Consider the following 21,802-nt stretch of genomic DNA (forward strand, 5'->3'; position numbering starts at 1 on the left):
GGCGACGGCCATATAGTATATGACATCAGTCATTAGACACTGCCTCATAATGGCACAGTACATGTTAAGTGTGATTTATTTTACAGCTCATTCGGCTCATTATCTTGGGTGCTGCTTCTATGCAAAAAGCAACCCTTCGTAGCCTTTTCTATAAACTACTACAACAAATGAGGCAATTAGGAGAAATACTGAACCACTCTGTGTTTAAATAGAACACTATCCGGTGAATTTTCGAACGAGAAGGGTGCCCATCTTCCGACACAAATCGGAAGATGGGGGTCCTTCTCTCACGGTCGCCCAAATCGGCATAATCAAAAGCTGATTTTGGGCGTCCTCAACTGCTTTCCGTCAGGGGGATGACCAAAATTCACAGGGGCGTGTCGGCACCGTACCGAAGGCGGGACTAGGGCGGGATTAAGAGATGGGCGTCCTCGTCCGATAATAGAAAAAAGAAGAGCGTCCCTGACGAGCATTTGGCCGACTTAACTTGGTCCATTTTTTTCACGACCAAGCCTCGAAAAGGTGACCGAACTGACCAGATGACCATCGGAGGGAATCGGGGATGACCTCCCCATACTCCCCCAGAGGTCATTAACCCCCTCCCACCCTAAAAAAAAAACTTTAAAAACATTTTTTGCCAGCCTCTATGCCAGCCTCAAATGTCATACCCAGTCCATCACAGCAGTATGTAGGTCCCTGGAGCAGTTTTTAGTGGGTGCAGTGCACTTCAGGCAGGCGGACCCAGGCCCATCCCCCCCTACCTCTTACACTTGTGGTGGTAAATGTTGAGCCCTCCAAACCCCCCAAAAACCCACTGTACCCACAGGTAGGTGCCCCCCTTCACCCATAAGGGCTATGGTAGTGGTGTACAGTTGTGAGGAGTGGGTTTTTTTTTGGGGGGGGGGTTGGGGGGTTCAGCACTGAAGGTAAGGGAGCTATACACCTGGGAGCAATTTGTGAAGTCCACTGCAGTGCCCGCTAGGGTGCCCGGTTGGTGTCCTGGCATGTCAGGGGGACCAGTGCACTATGAATGCTGGCTCCTCCCATGACCAAATGGCTTGGATTTGGTCGTTTTTGAGATAGGCGTCCTCAGTTTCCATTATCGCCGAAAACTACTACTACTACTACTTAACATTTCTAAAGCACTACTAGGGTTACGCAGCGCTGTACAATTTAACATAGAGGGACAGTCCCTGCTCAAAGAGCTTACAATCTAAAACCAGGGACGACCATCTCAAAAACGACCTAAGGACAACCATCTCTAAGATCGACCTAAATTTGCTGATTTGGGCGTCCCCGACCGTATTATCAAAACGAAAGATGGATGCCCATCTTGTTTCGATAATACGGGTTGCCCCGCCCCTTTACAGGGCCGTCCTGTGAGGACACCCTCATGAAAACTTGGGCGCCCCGTTCAATTATGCCCCTCCTCCTCCTCTCACTGTCTTTCCTGTTTGCAGGGAGTTCTTGGCCGGCGCATACAACCATTCCCCGGTCCTTCCCTAATTACCTGTTCTCTCTGTATACAAGCACCCCGCCTCCTCCTCCTCTTTTTCTTACAGCATGAAGCAGAAGCCTGGGAACTGGAAGCAGAGTTTAAACACACATTCCTTCCCTATATATGTGTGGTGGTGGGGGGTAGGGAACATCCCCAGTAGGATAAAGGGAAAAGCAATTGACCTTACATCTCAGCCAGAGGGCAGGCAGGAAAGCAGTTCTATGGGATTGCATAAAATACAGCCTATGTCCCAACTAAGAGAGACGGATGTTTCTGAGAAGTATGAGGAAGTTCCTCAGGATTGCCTGATAACTTAGAAACAGCCAGGGTCAAATAGATGGACTGGCAGCCAGAGACCCAGCAGTCTTCAGAAGAAAAAGAGGATGAACTGGAACAGGTGGATTTAAGCTAGGTGACAGTCAACAGTACTTTCAACAGTACCACCACATGCTCCAGCAACCAGCATTTCCTAGACTCTGCTAGGGAGGTTATTTCATTTGCTCTTACAATTACTACTGTCCAATGAAGGAGGGAGGGTGGGGTCTGGGCCAGTGGGGCAAAGAGTTAACCCATTCTTCAGTAGTTGGCTGAGACACATACAGCAGAAGAAAGGAAGAATTATTTCTTTCGTCTTTTAAGGAGCAGCAGAAGAATAAGTATGCACCGACTGTAAAAAAAAAAAAAAGTACTGTTTGGGATAGTGAGAAGAGAAACCCAGGGATTGCTGCTTTGATGGTGGTGGTGGTGGTGGTGGTGGTGTGTGTGTGTGTGTGTGGGGGGGGGGGGGGGGGGTAAAAGCAGTGCCCTGTCTCTCTGCTGCAGAGCCCTAATAGCTGTCTTAAGAAGACTGCCAGATAGCTGAACTGTTGAAAGCACTACAAGCCAGGAATAGTGAACCTGGGGAGGGGGAGATGGGACACATTTCTTTTGCTTTCTTTGTAAGTGTGTGTGTGTACCAGGAGCGTGCCACATAATTTTGAGTTAACATTGGATTTAAAGGGAAAGTATCTGGAAAAATTGAAAAGAGGACTGCCCTTCTTGGGATATATTAGTTTGTTTTAGCTTACAGTGGAAGGCGTATTGAGAAGCAGCTAAGGGAGTAAAAGCTGCCTATTAAGTGCATCCACAAAAGAAGAACTGCTATAGTTTAAATGTTAATTGTGGCTGCAGAAATTTGCTTTTGAGTTTCTCTTGACCAGTGACATTTTATTAGGTTCCCTAGGTGAGAGGCCTGAAAGACTGTGAAATTGGATACATTTCCTACCAATGGACTATAACTTTTGGCCTTGTGACTGTTCCTAAAGTGTTGTGCATATACATCCCCAGGTCACAAGTGGTGAATGACATCTCATTCCAGATTTACCAGCAGGCCAATCAGCACTGAACATGACAATATTCGGTCTTCAAGGCAGCCTCTGCTCATACATCCTCTGGTGCAGATCCCACACAATTTTGGTCACCTTCTTCTGAACTGCTTCAAGTCTTTATATATCCTGGTCAAGAAACGGCCACCAAAACTGAAAGCAGTACTCTAAGTGAAGTCTCAATAATGACTTATACAGGAGTATTATTGCCTCCTTCTTTCTGCTGGTTATGCCTCTCCCTATGCTTCTTATATTGTTTTGACAATAGTGAAGCACTTAAAAGTTATTTTGTGCTTTAAGCAAAATATAATGTAGAAATTTGCTTTTAAACAGAAATGCAGAGCTAGCTAACCACAAGCTTGAGCACGTGATTCTGTTTTGTTCTCATGAAAAAGAAATAACCAGATGTTGTTTGTCCTCCCAAAAGAAAAGGAGAAGTAACGATGTATTTTGTAAGATAAGATAAGAAATGATATAATCACTCAGGAGGTATCATCTGAAAAATGTCCACCTTTTGAAACAGTCTGATGTAAGCCTTTGATCAAACTTTAGTTAATACACCTGTAACTTGTTTTTCTTAGATTAATATTTCTGCATCACAATGACTTGACAATATTAGCCTATAAAAAAGCAAGCTTTGCCGATTATAATTTGGAGAATGTCAGATCAGGGAGAGAATTCGTCTCTCTGGTTTCTGATCATTCTTCCTTACCTAGACAATATCATTGGGCCTGATATTCAGCCAGCAGTGGTAAGCGTTTTGATCACCGCCAATGGAGTTACTTCCGGATATGCAAAGTCGGGCCCTGTTCAGGCTTCAGCTTTGAATATCCAGTTATTTTTGAGCCGTCTAACACATAGACTTAGACTTACAAAGTTACGTGCAGGGGCATTTTCAATATGACGTCTAAGTCCGACTTTAGACGTTTTGCAAAAAACGTTCAAAATCTGAAAAAGAAAGAAGTTCATTTTCCAAAAAGAAAAATGTCTATCTTTTGTTTTCAAAAATACTGTTTCTAACAAGGTTTTGAGCTTTAAACGTTTTGTATTTTTGATTCATTATAAAAGAAAAACAACAACGAAAACCGTCCAAGTGAAAAATGTAGAATATCAAGCCTTGGGATGTAGGAGGGGCCAGCATTTTTATTAGACTAGTCTCCCAGACATCCCAGGAGATAAATGTGGCCTTCAAATACATGCTCCTAGGGACACATCTCACTGTTGCTCCCTTATCTTGTCTGCTGAGCCCCCAAAACCCAATGCCCACAGCTGTACACAATAGACCTTATGGGTGAAGGGGGCACCTATATGTGGGTACAGTAGGTTTCTGGTGAGTTTTGGAGGGTTCACAGTTTCAACTACAAATGTGACAGGTAGAGGGAGATAGGGACCAGAGTCCCCCACTCTATGGTGCACTGCACTGACCACTACACTACTCCAGGGATCTGCACGCTGCTCTAATAGACCTGGCTCTAACATCTGAGGCTGTCATAGAGGTTGCTAAATCATATTTGAATTCACATTTGTGGGGTTGGGAGGGGGTCAGTGACCACTGGGGGGGAGGGTATTGGTGGGTCACCCCTGATTCTTTCCAGTGGTCATCTGGTCATTTAGGGCACCTGTTTGTGCCTTATTCGTTATAAAAACAGACCTAGCTCAAAACGTCTTAGTTTAGTCCTGCACGGTTTTATTTTGTTTCATTATGACTCAAAAACATCCAAGTGTTAGGAACGCCCAGATCCCATCTTAAACACACCCCTGACACGCCCCTTGTGATTTGCACTTCTAACGGCCTTCATAGCAAAACTTCTACAAATTGTTTTTGAAAATACCAATTTGGACCGTTTTTGTGAGAAAAATGTCCAAATGCAGAATTATGCCACTTTTTGGATGTTTTTCTCTTTTGAAAATGAGATCCATAGTAACCTATGGAACTTTATTAAGTCTAAGTGCTTTGAAAATGAGCCCCATAGCCTCTTAAATCGATATTCAGCTCTTAAGTGGCCATGAGTTAGAGCATAAAGACAGAACAAACTTTTATGTGGTCCCATTTATGTGCTAAACCTGGCCACTTAAGGGCTGGACACCAGCACTTTATGCAAGCAAGTGCTGATTCTGCCCCTGAAACACCCCCAACATAGCTGACTTTGAGTTAGGCACCAACTGCAAACAGCATTTAGGGAAAGGGAAATGGGACTTGATATACCACCTTTCTGGGTTTTTTTGCAACTACATTCAAAGCGGTTTACATATATTCAGGTACTTATTTTGTACCAGGGGCAATGGAGGGTTAAGTGACTTGCCCAGAGTCACACGGAGCTGCTGTGGGAATTGAACTCAGTTCCCCAGGATCAAAGTCCACTGCACTAACCATTAGGCTACTCCTCCACACCTGTTTGTGCCTTATTTGTTATATTTAGCTAGTTAAGTGCCACTGAAAATTAGTGGCTAGCCCCAAGTGATTTAAATGGTCAGCAGCCAGCTTGATTGCTTTGAATATCAGCCTGATTGTGCACAGTGGTGAATAAAGCAATCTCTTTCTAATGGCTTTCCAGACTGTTTGTTTCTTTACAGTCCAATCAACAAATCATAACAGCCTTAACATCTTTCTCCTGGTCCCTGCACATCAATCTCTCTCCTATTGTATACAGTGCTTTTGGATTTCTGCACCCAAAACGCATCACTCTGTATTTCATTGCATGAAAGTTTAACTGCCAAGCTTCAGGCCACACTTAATTTTTGGAGATCATTTCTCATGTTGTGTACTCCTTCTGGGGTATCTATTCTGTTGCATATCTTTGTGTCATCCACAAAATGGCAAACTTTCCTTCTAACTCTTCAACAATATCTCTCAGATCTCTCTGATCCCTGAGGCACTCCACTGCTCCCCTTTCTTCTAAATGAATTCCATTTACCACCACCCTCTGTCATCAGTCAACCAATTTCTGCATTAATTCACTATTCCCAGGCCACTCAGTCTAGTCTTAAGCCTTTTACGAGGAACAGTATTAAAGGCTTTGCTGAAATCTAAGTAGAACATATCCAGTGCATGCCCTTGTTCTCTGATTACCCAGTCAAAGAAATCAATCAATTCTATTCAGCACAATCTTCTTATGGTAAAGCTATGTTGCCTTGGATCTTGATATCCATTTGATTCTAGAAAGTTAACTACCCTTTACTTCAACAGCAGCTCCATTACGTTTCCCACCAACCTGGCCAGTAGTTTCCTACCTCCTCTCTATTACAGCTTTTGTGAAGAGGGACCACATCAGCCCTCTTTCAATCCTGTGGAACCTACCCTGTCGCCAAGGATCTGTTAAATATTCATACGTTCTTCACAGGACTCGCCAGAACCTCTCTGAGTTTTCCAGTATCCTAGGATGTATCTCATTCAGCACCATGGCTTTGTCTATGGTTAGTTTTGCAAGTTGTTCATAAACACTTTCTTCTGTGAATGGTGTGATTTGTAAATCATTTATGGCCTTTCAGGATTTTCTTCCATGAACACAGAGCAGAAGTATTTGTTTATCATTTCCATTTTTTCGTTACTCTCCATCCAGTGTTCCTCAGAAATTTTAAATCTTAAGAATATAAGAACAGCTATACTGGGTCAGACCAGTGGTCCACCTAGACCAGAATCCTGCTTCCAGCAATGGCCAATTCAGGTCACAAGTACCTGACAGATTCCCAGATAATAGCACGATTCATTCTACCGATCCCAGAGACAAGCAGTGACTTTCCCCATGTCTATCTCAATAGCAGACTTTAGACTTTTCTTCTAGAAACTTGTCCAAACCTTTTTCTAACCCAGATACACTAACCGCTGATTCCACATCCTCCGGCAATGAGTTCCAGAGCTTAATTATTTGTTGAGTGAAAAAATATTTCTTCCTGTTTTAAAAGTAGTACCATGTAATTTCCTTGAGTGTCCCTTAGCCTTTGTACTTTTTGAAAGAGTAAAAAATCAATTTACGTTTACCCATTCTACATCACTAACCTCCCTGTTTACTAAGCCGTGCTAGCAGCTGCCGTGCGCTAATGCCAACACTTTGAATGAGCTGTGTCGGCATTGCCATGCGGCACCAGCTATTGCGGCTTAGTAAACAGGGAGGTAAGTATTTTGTAGACCTCTATCATATCCCTCCTCAGCTGTCTCTTTTCCAAGCAGAGGAGTTCTAACCTCTTAAGCTTTTCCTCATGTAAGAGGAGTTCCATCCCCTTAATCATTTTGGATGCCCTTCTTTGAACCATTTCTAATTCTGCTACATCTTTTTAAGATACAGCAACCAGAATTGCACAATACTCAAGGTGTGGTTGCACCATGGAGCAATACAGAGACATCATAATATTCTTTGTCTTATTTTGGGAGGCGGGGTGGCTGGGAGGCGGGGCTAGTGCTGGGCAGACTTCTATGGTCTGTGCCCTGAAAATGGCAGATACAAATCAAGGTCAGGTATACATATAAATTAGCACATATGAATTTATCTTGTTGGGCAGACTGGATGGACTGTACAGGTCTTTTTCTGCCATCACCTACTATCTTACTATGTTACTATCACTTCCCTAATAATTCCCAGCATTCTGTTTGCTTTTTTGGCCGCCGCCGCCACATGCTGGGCAGAAGATTTCAGTGAATTGTCTACGTTGAAACCTAGATCTTTTTCTTGGGTGCTGACTCCTAAGGTGGCTCTTAGCATCAAGTAACTATGATTCAGATTATTCTTCCCAATGTGCATCACTTTGCATTTGTCCACATTAAATTTCATTTTCCATTTGGATGCCCAGTATTCCAACTTCCTAAGGTCTTCCTGCAATTTTTCACAATCTGAATGTGTTCTAACAACTCTGAATAGTTTTGTGTCATCTGTAAATTTAATCACCACACTCATCATTCCCATTTCCAGATCATTAATAAATATGTTAAATAGCACCGGTCCCAGTACACATCTTTGGGGCACTCCACTATTCACCCTCTTCCACTGAGAGAACTGACCATTTAACCCTACCTTCTGTTTTCTGTCCATCAACTAATTCCTAATCCACAACAGAACACTGCCTCTTATCCCATGACTAATTTTCTGAGGAGTCTCTCATGAGGGACTTTGTCAAAAGCTTTCTGAAAATCTAGGTACATTACATCAATCAGCTCACCTTTATCCACATATTTATTCATGCATTCAAAAAAATGAAGCAAATTGGTGAGGAAAGACTTTTCTTGGCTGAATCCATGTTGACTCTGTCCCATTAAATCATGTTTGTCTATGTGTTCAGTGATTGTATTCTTTATAGTAGTTTCCATTATTTTGTCCGGCACTGATGTTAGGCTTGCTAATCTGTAATTTCCTGGATCACCCCTGTATCCCTTTTTAAGAATAGGTGTTACATTTACCACCCTTCAATTTTCAGGTACTATGGATGATTATAACGACAGATTACTTACCACTAACAGCAGGTCTGCAATTTCATATTTCAGTTCTTTCAGTACCCTAAGGTGTATACTATCCGGTCCAGGTGATTTACTACTCTTTAATTTGTCAATTTGGCTCAGTACATCTTTCAATTCAACCTCTGGCCTTCCTCTCCTGCCCAGTATACCTACAAAAAAGTCTTGTCACCTCACTTTGCATCTTTAGCCATTATTCACTGCACTTGCTTTTGTCATTCTGATTTATCTCTTTGGGGTCCTTTTAGTAAATCATGCTAAGCGCTAGTACACGCATACTGCAGGTTAAAATGGCTTACAAAGGGATACAGTCAGGTGTCCTGTAGTAAGGTTTGACTCTATGCATGCAAAGCATGTGCAAAAAAATATTTTAAATGTTTTCTGGAATGGGGCATGTTTGACGGCAGACAGTGAGCTAATCAGTTAGCGCATCTGCATTACTTTGCACTAACTGATTAGCATAGACTTAGGGGCCCCTTTACTAAGCCATGACAAAAAATGGCCTGTGGCAGTGTGAGCGTATCTTATAGGCATGCGTCGGGCCAATTTTTACTGTGTCCTGGAAAAAGAAATGGACATGTGGCAAAATAAAAATCATCGCGCGTCCATTTTCGGCCTGAGACCTTACTGTCACCCATTGACTTAGCTGTAAGATCTCAAACACTACCCAGGCGGTACGCATGCAAAGCATGCCCACTGCTGTTTACTGCCAAGTAAGCACCACATAATAGAAAATAGAAACTATTTTCTACCGCACATTTTCGTCATGTGCCAAATTCAGAATTACCACCTGGGGCACACAGTAGCTGAGCAGTAATGCCAATTTTGTGCACGCTGGATGTGCGTAGGTCCTTACATGCCTTTTTAAAAGGGCCCCTTAGTGTGTGAGCTCTTACCGCCTAACTAAGAAATAGGTGTCAGTAAGTGCTTCTGCTAGATTTTTAATGGCCACACATTAGTGGAAAATTACCACATGGCCATTAATTCAGAAAAGAGGAAAGTTGGCCATTCTCTAGCTGCAGTAAAAATGGCCTATGCGCATAGGAAAAGCCCGCATAAGGGCGCACTAAGGCCGCTTTTTACCACAGCTTAGTAAAAGGACCCCTTTATCTCCTTCAGCTTTATCTGCTATTGCTTTATACATTTTTTTCTGGTGACCTTCTGTATTTTCTGAGTGCTGCCTTTTTTTTTTTTTACCTTTATTTTAGCAGCTACTTATATTATTGTATTTTTACTTGTTTAGTACTCACTTTACATAGCATCAGTAAATGCCTATTGGAGCATCATTTTGAAAATTAGCTGGGATTTATTGCTTTATCTCAAACTTTCTGCTTAGGCCCTAGTTCAGTGTTCTTTGGTGCAAGGCCCGGGGGCCAACAGTGGCCCGTGGAGACCTCTAGGGCAGCCCCCATCATCTTTCTGTGTTTTTCTGATATTATTTGTCTCTCTAATCAAGCTCACAATAGAAAAGGGGAAAGTAGATGGGGAAAGAGCTGCATATGTGAAGGACAAGATATTTAATAGACCAAAAAATGCATTTGGAATTGCTCTCCTTAAGGATACTCCCGATGAAAAGTTGAAGGTAGACTGGTGTTATGGATGTCATTGACACACACTGGTCAACGGTGTAATGGCCCTGTATGGGAAGATATCAGAGGCTCTCTTTCAGCTGTTTTGGATCAAATTAATGAAGACTACTGCCCTAGTTTGAATTATCACCCCCCACTGGATGACTCAGAGATAGGGATTGAGAATGAATGTGGAGAGAGAGGAAAGAGATCTCTAATACTGAGTTTCCTCTATTCTCAAGATCTGAGTCAAGGGACGGTTACACGTGGTCAATATTTAACTGCATATATATAATAAAAAGAAAGTGCAAAAAAGGAAATGATTTTCTGTACCATTTTCACACATTCATTCCATTTTGGTTAGGATACTTATGGTATAAGTTGAACTCCTGTATTGAACAACACTATAAATTGTTAGACTATCAGGCTCATTTTTGAAAGAGAAGGACGTCCATCTTTTGACATAAATCGGAAGATGGCCATCCTTCTCCCAGAGACGTCCAAATCGGTATAATTGAATCCCGATTTTGGATGTCTCCAACTGCAGTCCGTCGCAAGGATGTCCAAATTTCAAGGGGGTGTGTCAGAGGCAGGACTTGGGCATGCCTAACACTTGGATGTCGTTGACCCATAATAAAAAAAAACAAGGATGTCCCTGATGAACACTTGGATGTTTTCACCCGGACGTGTTTTTATTACAAATAAGGCACAAAAAGGTGCCCGAAATGACCAGATGACCATTGGAGAGAATCGGGGATGACCTCCCGTTACTCCCCCAGTGGTCACTAACCCCCTCCCACCCTCAAAAAACATCTTTAAAAATATGTCATGCTAGCCTCTATGCCAGTCTCAGATGTCATACACATGTCCATGACAGCGCATGCAGGTCCCAGGAGCAGTTTTAGTGGGTACTGCAGTGCACTTCAGACAGGCGGACCCAGGCCCATACCCCCCTACCTTTTACATCTGTGGAGGAAACAGCGAGCTCTCCAAAACCCACCACAAACCCACTGTACCCATATATAGGTGCCCCCTTCACCGTAAGGGCTATGGTAGTGGTGTACAGTTGTAGGTAGTGGGGTTTTTTTTTTTGGGGGGGGGGGTTGGTGGGCTCAGCACACAAGGTAAGAGAGCTATGTTTATGGGAGCATTTTATGAAGTTCACTGCAGTGCCCCCTAGGGTGCCTAGTTGGTGTCCTGGCATGTCAGGGGGACCAGTGCACTACAAATGCTGGCTCCTCCCATACCCAAATGGCTTGCATTTGGCCGTTTTTGACATGGACGTCTTTGATTTCGAAAATTGCTGAAAGCCAGAAACGTCCATGTCTAGGGATGTCCAAATCTAGGGACGTCCAAATTTAAGGATTTGGACATCTCTGACAGTATTTTCGAAACGAAAGATGAATGTCCATCTTTTTTCAAAAATACGGGTTTCCCCGCCCCTGGATTTCGCCGTTTTGCAAAGACGTCCAAATCACAACTTGGACGTTTCTTTCGAATATTGTTATCTTATGACATTGATGTATATGTTTCACTGTTGTATTACATCAAAAATAAAGTTTCCAAATAAATAACTGAATTTACTAGTTTTGAAGATATATTTCAAAAATACAGTATGACATACTACAAATTGAATGCTAAATAAGCTTTGGGAGAACAAGTGGAACCTTTGAGAAGCGCCAGATTCAACTCTGGCCACCTTGTTGGGCACAATGGATGGACTGTGCAGGTCTTTATTTGCCGACATTCATGGCCGTGCCTAGGGTCTCTGGCGCCCCCCTGCAGACTATCAGTTGGCGGCGGCGGCGGCCCTCCCCCCCCCCCCCCCCCCGTGAAAATGATCACTCACCACTTGCCACACTGACAGGAATTGTCAGCAATATTCTTAGAAACAAATTGCTATACATTGCAAAATAAGATAGCAGATGTAAATTCTCAAAGTGGACATATTCCAAACACTAAAATGAAAATAAAATGATTTTTTTGTACCTTTGTTGTCTGGTGACTTTCTTTTTCTGATCATGCTGGCCCAGTATCTGATTCTGCTGCTATCTGTCCTCTTAACTCCGTTTCCAGGGCTTCCTTTCCATTTATTTCTTTCCTTTCCTCCTTTCTTCTTCATTTCTGGTCCTCAGCTTCTGCCTATTTTCTTCATCCATGTGCAGTTTTTCTCCTCTCTTCCTTTTCCCTCATTTCATCTCCTTCATCTCTCTTCCCTCCCCTCTATGTCCAGCAATTTCTCCTCTCTCCCTGAGCCCTGCCCTCCTATCCATGCTCCACTGTCCCCTGCCCCCTCCATTCATCCTTTTCCAGCAATTCCCCTCTCTCCCTGATCCCTGCCCTCCCAATCCATGCCCATCCATGCTCCTCTGTCCCCTGCCCCCTCCATTCATCCCTATCCAGCAATTCCCCTCTCTCCCTGAGCCCTGCCCTCCTCCCTTTCCAGCAATTCCCCTCTCTCCCTGAGCCCTGCCCTCCCAATCCATGCCCATCCATGCTCCTCTGTCCCCTGCCCCCTCCATTAATCCCTATCCAGCAATTCCCCTCTCTCCCTTCCATGACCCCCCCCCTCGCATCCATGCTCCTCTCTCTCCTCTCGCTCCCATGTCCCAGTCTGGCCCGCCCTCTTCTCCCCCCCTTCGCATCCATGCTCTCGTCTCTTCCCTGCCCTCCCGCTCCCATTGTTCAACTGCCCACCCTCTTCTCTCCCCCCAACATCCCTTTTCTTTTTTTTTCTTTTTAAATTTACCTCCGTGGCGGTTGCGGCAGCGCAGCGTCAGGGAAGGAGGCGGCGCTCCCGACGTCTAGCCTTCCCTTCGCTGTGTTCCGCCTTCTTCTGACGTCATTTCCTTGATGTCAGAAGAAGGCGGAACACAGCGAAGGGAAGGCTAGAGACGTCGGGAGCGCCGCCTTCTTCCCTGACGCTGTGCTGCTGGAACCGCCACCACGGAGGTAAATTTAAAAAGAAAAAGAAAAGAAAAGGGATGTTGCGGGAGGGCGAGCGAGGTGAGCATGGTGCGGCGGCGCCCCCCAGAGGGAAGCACCCCCCTGCCATGCTTACCTCGCTTACCGTGTTAGCACGGCCCTGCCGACATTTACTGTTACCATAACGTTTATTTTCAAAGCATATAGATGTCTCAAAAGGCTGACATGGACATCCATGTGCTTGAAATGTCCAAGTAAAGATTTTGCAAAGGCAGAAAAGGGATGTTTATCACTGCAGTACATCCAAATAGCAAGGGGGCGAGTTGTGGGCATGTTTTGTGTGAGATTAGGGAAGGCCAGAAATTTGGACATCAAGGAGCAATTACTAAAGGGGAAGAAATATCCATGCCTAAATAGAAGGATGTCCATATTTAGGCCTGTTTAAGGCACATCCAGGGTGCAAAAAGGTGCTTTGATTGTGCATCTGTCAACTGAAGAGATTAAGGTATGACACCTCCTTAATCTTTCAGTGGCTGCTGTCCCTTTCCCTCTCCCCTGAAAGTGAAACTGAATGAAGATATCAGGCGCTATGACAACTTCAGGTATTATAGACATTCATAACAAAACAAGAAGCAAATCTGAGGAGTAGCCTAGTGGTTAGTGCAGGGAACTGTAAATCGCAGGACCCAGGTTCAAATCCTTATTTCAGTCTTTAACTATCTATCTATCTAGCTAGCTAGCTATCTATCTCCATATATATTCTCTATATATCTATATCTATCTATATATATTGCAAATATAGGCCTTCCAGAAAGCAGAACAATATCTGCTTTACCTAAATATATGTCACTTGCAAGCTTAAAGTCTATAGAAGTGGTATACATTCAGGTACAGTAGGTATGTTGGTGTTTCTGGAGTGCTCACAATTACAAAATAAGAGTTAAAGTGAGATTTAAAATTGAGTCCCTTGGTTCACGGTCCACTGCACTAACTACTAGGCTGCCACTCTGCGTGGATGTCTGTGTGACCGTTTTCTAAGAATGCTGCCGTACAGATGTCCAAGTCCCTTGCTTTGCCCCGCTCATAATTTGGACATTCCAGTTTGTAAAATAGGTGTTCATGCTGGACATCCATCTCACCTAGAATAGGAAATCTTGACATGTTTCCAGTTCGAAAATACACGTGAGATGGATGCCCATTTGGGAGGTTCTGTCTTGGATATTACTATTCTGACTTGATGTCCTTTCAAAAATGACCCCCCCCCCCCCCCCATCGCTATGAATTACCTTGATTTTCTCGGTCAATTTCAGCCAAGAGCAAATTGGAAAGTGCATCAATGACTGGTGAGCCTTCAGCAGGGTACAAGTCATGGAGAAGGGTCTGTAGCACTTCTTTGGTGAGGGTATCAGAGGTTAAAATCTGATAAATCCCTGTAAAAAAAAAATAGAATAGTAAGAGTGTTGAAGGGGTAATAGCTCGGGTTTGTTGACCTAATATTGAAAAGACTACAAGTACTGTGTTCTTTTGCTCTAACAACTCTGGTTCTATCCTTTTAGAAGGTAATTCTGTATGTACTTTTTTATTGAAAAATTTTTACATTTATACATTCCAAAGGAAAAAGAAAATGCACACAAAAAGGAAGGAAAAAAAAGGACTCCCAAGTAATAACATATTACAACAATTAGTAATGGCATATAGCCCCCATTGTGAGGTATGAGAAGAATTAATTAAATAACTAAGAAAAACAAAAAGGATATAACCATATCCCATATTACCTGGTATTTCAATTCTAGACTTTTTTTTAGGTCAAATCATTTTTATTAAGTATAGAAAATATGAAAGCTAACATACAATACAAAAAAAGAAAAATATAATATGTTTCATATAATCATATCATAAAGGTTAAGAATTTGAAATGATATAGAGTCTATAAATTTTGGGCTATAAAGAGAATATTCAAAATATATATTATGAGATGTTGTGAAAATAATAATAATGGTATAACAATACAATAACTGTATTAGAAGGTAATTCTATAAGGAGTCACCTAGTTTTAGGTGGCAAGAATGCCTATGGGCTCATATGCATTTATTTATTTAGGTTTTGCTCACACCTTTTTCAGTAGTAGCTCAAGGTGAGTTACATTCAAGTACACTGGATATTTCTCTGTCCCAGGAGGGCTCACAATCTAAGTTTGTACCTGAGGGTTAAGTGACTTGCCCAAGATCACAGAGAGCAGTAGTGGGATTTGAACTAGCCACCTCTGGATGGCAAGATTGGTGCTCTAATCACTAGGCCACTCCTCCTCCACTCCATAAATGAGCAGTTTCTGGCTATGAAGTATTCTGTAAGTATACCCCAAGGTGCGATGGTTCATACCTTGCAGGTGACTATTTTCATAGACTGAGTTTGGGTGGAGTGTGGGTGGGGTGTACATTTACATGTGTAGATGATAAAACTTTATAATGTACACACGTTTTTTTTGTAGTCTATGAGTGGTGTAAATGTCCATATCTACAAACACTGTTCCTTCTAAGCTGAATAAGAGTTCTGTACCTATAGTCCTGCCTGTGGAAGGTGTTGTTTCACTATCATATTTTCAATAGTAAGAGACAGGTAAACCCTGTAGGACTTCAGGGAACCTGCCTATACCTAGTGATGGATGACACAATATTGAAGCAGCACCCCCCTCTGGCAGCAATACAGTTGGAGGACTCCCTGCTCTATTTAGAGCAGTGATTTTCAACATTTTTCACCTCGTGGTACACTTACAAGGCACAAAAATTGTCAAGGCACACCACTGGAATCTAACCCGTACCCACCAGTACCCGCTAAGATCCATTCCATCCCCACAAGTAATCTCCTCCATCCCCACCCATACCTGTAACCTTCAGAAGTAGTTAATTCATTTATTGCAACTGAAATACATTAGAACACCAGTATACCTGCTACTGGGAAACTAGAACAAGATGGACTCAGGCACCAGATGGCAGCAGAATCTTTCACCTTAGTTGCAAATACAGAGCATGACTTTCACCTGATACAAAATAAGGGGCCGCAAAAAGCATCCAGACAAAAACTGAAAGCAGAGATACCAGACTCTGCATATCATGCAACACTAGAGAAATAGAACATGTCTTCCTGTACAGTGCAAATAAAGCCAACAGATGTAAATTCTCAACATCAACATAATTCAATCGGTAAGCTGAAAATAAAATCATTTTCCCTACCTTTGTAGTCTGGTGATTTTATTATTCCAATCATCTTGTTCCTAATCTTTGGCTCTGTTTTCCTGTGTCTTTGCTCTTAACTCTGTTTCCAGGGCCTCCTTTCCATTTGCAATTTCTTTTCTAACCTCCTGCCCTATGTCTGTTTGGTTCTAATCTTTCACATTCAGCTTTCTTCAATTTCTCTGCCTCCTCAGATCTATCTTGTTTTCCCTCTCTCTTCCCTTCATTTACAACCTGTCACTCCTTTTCTCTTCCCTTCTACTACTACTACTGCTACTAATAGCATTTGTATAGCGCTACCAGACGCACGCAGCGCTGAACACTTGACACAAAGAGACAGTCCCTGCTCAAAGAGCTTACAATCTAGGTAGAACAGACAGACAAGACATAGAACAGGCAAGGGAATTAATGGGTAAAGAGGAGGAGGGCAAATAAGTAGTGGTTAGGAGCCAAAGGCAGTAGTGAAAAGGTGGGTTTTCAGCATAGATTTAAAAACAGGTAGAGATGGAGCTAGACGTATGGGTTTGGGAAGACAGTTCCAATCATAAGGTGCTGCGAGATAAAAGGAACGAAGTCTGGAGTTAGAGGTGGAGGAGAACGTGGACGATAAGAGAGATTTGTTCAGAGAGCGGAGTTCACGGGGAGGAATGTGGGGAGAAATAAGAGATGAGAGGTAATGAGGGGGTCATAGAGTGGATGCATTTAAAGGTCAGTAAAAGGAGTTTGAACTGTATACGGAAGCGGACAAGGAGCCAGTGAAGTGATTTGAGGAGTGGGCTAGTGTGGGCATAACGATTCTGGCAGAAAATAAGTCGTGCTGCATATGTGCAGCCAGTCTCACCTTTTTCCTTCCCTCCCACATGTACAGCCTGTTTCCCCTCTTCCCTTCCACATATGTGCAATCTGTTTCTCCTCTTCCCTTCCCTCCCACACGTGTGCAGCCTGTCTCCCTTCTTCCCTTCCCTCCCACACATGTGCAGCCTGTTTCCTCTCTTCCCTTCCACATATGTGCAGCCTGTTTCTCATCTTTCCTTCCCTTCCACACATGTGCAGTCTGTCTGCTCTCTTCCCTTCCCTCACACATATCTGCAGCCTGTCTCCTCTCCCCCTCGGGTCTAATCTCCTCTCCAACCTTCCTCCACCCACTCCTCCTGCCTCTCTTTCCTCTCTGCTCCGGCTCCAATTCTTTCCTGAGGCTTTCCCTCTGCCTTGTCCCTCCCGCATGGCAAACAGAAGTCTCATTAGAGGGAAGGACTGCGGGGTTTGCCAGAGGAAGGCCTGTTCTAATGCCTGCTAGCAACTACATGGAGGGGATGGCAGGGCAGAGGAGAATCGCTGGACATAGAGGGGAGGCCAGAATCGTGGGACACGGAGGGGATGGGAGGGGAGGGAAGAATCGCTGGACATGGAGGGAAGGGCAGGGGAGAGAGGAAAAATTGCTTAGACGAGAGCCTTCCTAGGGCCCGTTTCATTTTTGACGAAACGGGCTTGGTTCCACTACTATTCTATAAGGGATTCCTGAGTGCACGTTGTATGCCACATTTATTTCTTTTTTCACAAATTTTGCTTAGCCAGCCTGATAGAATCAGAGAACCAAGGTGCTGAATAAGCTCTTCATTTCACACGAAGTTCCATTGGAGCTATAGCATCAAGACTATCAATTAAAGAAGAATCCCAATAACTAACAGCATCACCGATCCCCAGTGAATCTAAAGATAACTTAGGGCAGCACAATTATCTTATCAATGTCAAACTGGGGACACAAAAGTTAATGGTCAGAGAAACCTGGCCTCATGCATCTTATGCATAGCTTGACAGACAGACGGCTACAATATTATTAATAATCTGGATTTAGCTCATACCTTTTTCAGCAGTAGCTCAATGTGAGTTACTTTCAGGTACTCTAGGTATTTCCCTATGCCCAGAATACTTAGAACATAAGAATAGTCATACTGTGTCAGACCAATGGTCCATCTAGCTCAGTATCCTGTTTCCAAAAGTGGCCAATCCAGGTTACAAGTACCTGGCAGAAACCCAAATAGTAGCAACATTCCATACTATCAATCCCAGGGCAAGCAGTGGCTTCCCCATGTCTGTCTCAATAACAGACTAGGAACGTTTCCTCCAGGAACTTGTCCAAACCTTTTTAAAACTCAGATACACTCACTACTGTTACTACATCCTCCGGTAATGAGTTCCAGAGCTTAAATATTCGTTGAGTGAAAAAAAATGTTTTCCTATTTGTTTTAAAAGTATTTTCATGTAATTTCATTGGGTGTTCCCTAGTCTTTGTATTTTTTGAAAGAGTGAAAAATCAATTCACTTTTACCCATTCCACACCACTCAGGATTTTGTAGACCTCAACCATATCTCCTCTCAGCCATCTCTTTTCTAGCTGAAGAGCCCTAACCTCTTATAATTTAAGGGGCCCTTTTACTAAAGCTTAGCGTGCCAAGAGACGTTAGTTTGAGTTAATTGCTAGGCGATACATAGGTATAAATTAGGATATACCGTATTTGGCATGTGCAAAGCTTTAGTGAAAGGGATTTTAAGTTTGTACCTGAGGTAGTAGAGGGTTAAACAATTTACCCAAGATCACAAGGAGCAGCAGTGGTTTGAGCACCGGTCTTGCAATCCAGAGGTGGCTGGTTCAAATCCCACTGCTGCTCCTTGTGATCTTGGGCAAGTCACCTAACCCTCCATTGCCTCAGGTACAAACTTAGATTGTGAGCTCTCCTGGGACAGAGAAATAGCCACTGTACCTGAATGTAACTCACCTTAAGCTACTACTGAAAAAGGTGTGAGCAAAATCTAAATAAATAAATAGTGCTCTAACCACCAGGCTAATCTTCCAAAGATGAGTGCTTTTATTTTCATAAGGACTTCTAGTTAATTACAAAATGTAAAGCCTGCCAGGCCCATCTGTTTGTTTGAGTTTAAGACATATGGGAAATGGGACGTCCATGTTGAGATGTTCACATTGCCCTGATTATTTCACAAAAGGCTGTACTGAACATGGAGTCTTCTCAAAAATATGCATAAGGGCACTGGGAACATAAGAACATAAGAATAGCCATAGTGGTTCAGATCAATGGCCCATCTAGCCCAGTATCCTGCTTCCAACAGTGGCCAATCCTGGTCACAAGTACCTGGCAGAAATGCAGATAGTAGCAACATTCCATGCTACCAATCCTGGGGCAAGCAGTGGCTTCCCCCATGTCCATCTCAATAACAGACTATGGACTTTCCTCCAGGAATTTGTCCAAACCTGTTTAAAACCCAGATTACCTCTAACTGGTGTTACCACATCCTCCTGGCAATGAGTTCTAGAGCTTAACTATTCTTTGAGTGAAAAAATATTTCCTTCTATTTGTTTTTAAAGTATTCCCATGTAATTTCATTGAGTGTCCCTTGGTTTTTGTACTTTTTGAAAGACTGAAAAATCGATTTACTTTTACCCTTTCTACACCACTCAAGATTTCGTAGACCTCAATCATATCCCCCCTCAGCCATCTCTTTTCTAACCTGAAGAGCCTTAACCTCTTTAACCTTTCCTCAGACGGGAGGAGTTCCAGCCTTTTTATCTTTAGTGGCTTTATCTTGACCTCGTCCTCTCCTCTTCTGGCTCACCCTCCAATTTCCACACCTCAGCTCTTCCTGTCTCTGATCATCACCTGATCACCTTCACACTTCTTCACCCTTCCCCTCAGCCCCGCCCAACATTAACCACTATTTCCAGGAATCTCCAGGCTATTGACCCTCCCACCTTATCATCTAGTATTTCTAATCTCCTCCCCTCCATCATGTCCTCCGAGTCTGTCGACGAGGCTGTCTCCGCTTACAATGCCACTCTCTCCTCTGCTCTGGACACCCTTGCACCATCCACCTCCCGTCCCACAAGGCGTACTAATCCCCAGCCCTGGCTGACCCCTTGCATCCATTACCTTCGCTCCTGCGCCCGATCTGCTGAACGCCTCTGGAGGAAATCTCGCACCCATTCAGATTTCCTTCACTACAAATTCATGCTATCCTCCTTCCAGTCCTCACTATTCCTTGCCAAACAGGACTATTACACCCAATTGACTAATTCTCTCAGCTCTAACCCTCGTTGTCTCTTCGCCACCCGTAACTCCCTCCTCAAAGTGCCCTCCGCTCCCACCCCCCCTCACTCTCTCCTCAATCACTGGCTGACTACTTCCGCGACAAGGTGCAAAAGATCAACCTTGAGTTCACTACCAAGCCACCTCCTCCTCTTCACCCTTCAACCCTCTCCCTCAACCAACCAACCCAGACCTCCTTCTCCTCCTTTCCTGATATCTCCGAGGAGGAAACCGCCCGCCTTCTTTCCTCCTCAAAATGCACCACTTGTTCCTCTGATCCCATCCCCACCAACTTACTTAACACCATCTCTCCTACTATCACCCCCTCCATCTGTCATATCCTCAACCTCTCTCTCTCCACTGCAACTGTCCCCGACACCTTCAAGCTGTAGTCACGCCACTCCTCAAAAAACCATCACTAGACCCTACCTTTCCCTCCAACTACCGCCCCATCTCCCTCCTACCCTTCCTCTCCAAGACACTTGAGCGTGCAGTCCACAGCCGCTGCCTTGATTTTCTCTCCTCTCATGCCATCCTCGATCCGCTTCAATCCGGTTTTCGCCCTCTTCACTCGACAGAAACAGCACTCTCTAAAGTCTGTAATGACCTGTTCCTTGCCAAATCCAGAGGCCACTACTCCATCCTCATCCTCCTGGATCTATCCGCCGCTTTTGACACTGTCAATCATGACTTACTTCTTGCCACACTGTCCTCATTTGGGTTCCAGGGCTCTGTCCTCTCCTGGTTCTCCTCCTATCTCTCCCACCGCACCTTCAAAGTTCACTCTCATGGTTCTTCCTCCACCCCCATCCCCTTATCTGTTGGTGTTCCCCAGGGATCGGTCCTTGGACCCCTTCTCTTCTCAATCTACACCTCTTCCCTGGGCTCCCTGATCTCATCTCTATGCTGATGACACCCAACTGTATCTCTCCACACCAGACATCACCGCGGAGACCCAGGCAAAGGTATCGGCCTGCTTATCCGACATTGCTGCCTGGATGTCCAACCGCCACCTGAAACTGAACATGTCCAAGACCGAGCTTATCGTCTTTCCACCAAAACCCACTTCTCCTCTTCCTCCACTTTCTATCTCAGTTGATAACACCCTCATCCTCCCCGTCTCATCTGCCCGCAACCTCGGAGTCATCTTTGACTCCTCTCTCTCCTTCTCTGCGCATATCCAGCAGATAGCCAAGACCTGTCGCTTCTTCCTCTCTAACATCAGCAAAATTCGCCCTTTCCTCTCTGAACACACCACCCGAACTCTCGTCCACGCTCTCATTACCTCTCGCCTGGACTACTGCAACTTACTCCTCACTGGCCTCCCACTTAGCCATCTATCCCCCCTTCAGTCTGTTCAGAACTCTGCTGCACGTCTCATATTCCGCCAGAACCGATATACTCATATCACCCCTCTACTCAGGTCACTTCACTGGCTTCCGATCAGATACTGCATTCAATTCAAGCTTCTCCTTCTTACCTACAAATGCACTCAGTCTGCTGCCCCTCACTATCTTTCTACCCTCATCTCCCCTTACGTTCCCGCCCGTAACCTCCGTTCACAGGATAAATCCCTCCTCTCAGTACCCTTCTCCACCATCGCCAACTCCAGGCTCCGCTCATTCTGCCTCGCCTCACCCTATGCTTGGAACAACCTTCCTGAACCCTTACACC

At 44.0% G+C, this 21,802-nt stretch overlaps 1 protein-coding gene across 1 annotated transcript in view; it reads right to left on the bottom strand.

The window, feature by feature from the left end:
- LOC115462079 overlaps positions 1-21,802 on the bottom strand; it is a 136,234-nt gene that overhangs the window by 11,956 nt on the left and 102,476 nt on the right. Inside the window, exon 5 of the mRNA XM_030192117.1 lies at positions 14,085-14,228. Coding sequence (XP_030047977.1) covers positions 14,085-14,228 — 144 coding nt within the window. The remainder of the gene's footprint in view (positions 1-14,084; positions 14,229-21,802) is intronic.

The sequence above is a fragment of the Microcaecilia unicolor genome, chromosome 2 (assembly GCF_901765095.1).
Source record: "Microcaecilia unicolor chromosome 2, aMicUni1.1, whole genome shotgun sequence".
Taxonomy (NCBI): Eukaryota; Metazoa; Chordata; class Amphibia; order Gymnophiona; family Siphonopidae; genus Microcaecilia; species Microcaecilia unicolor.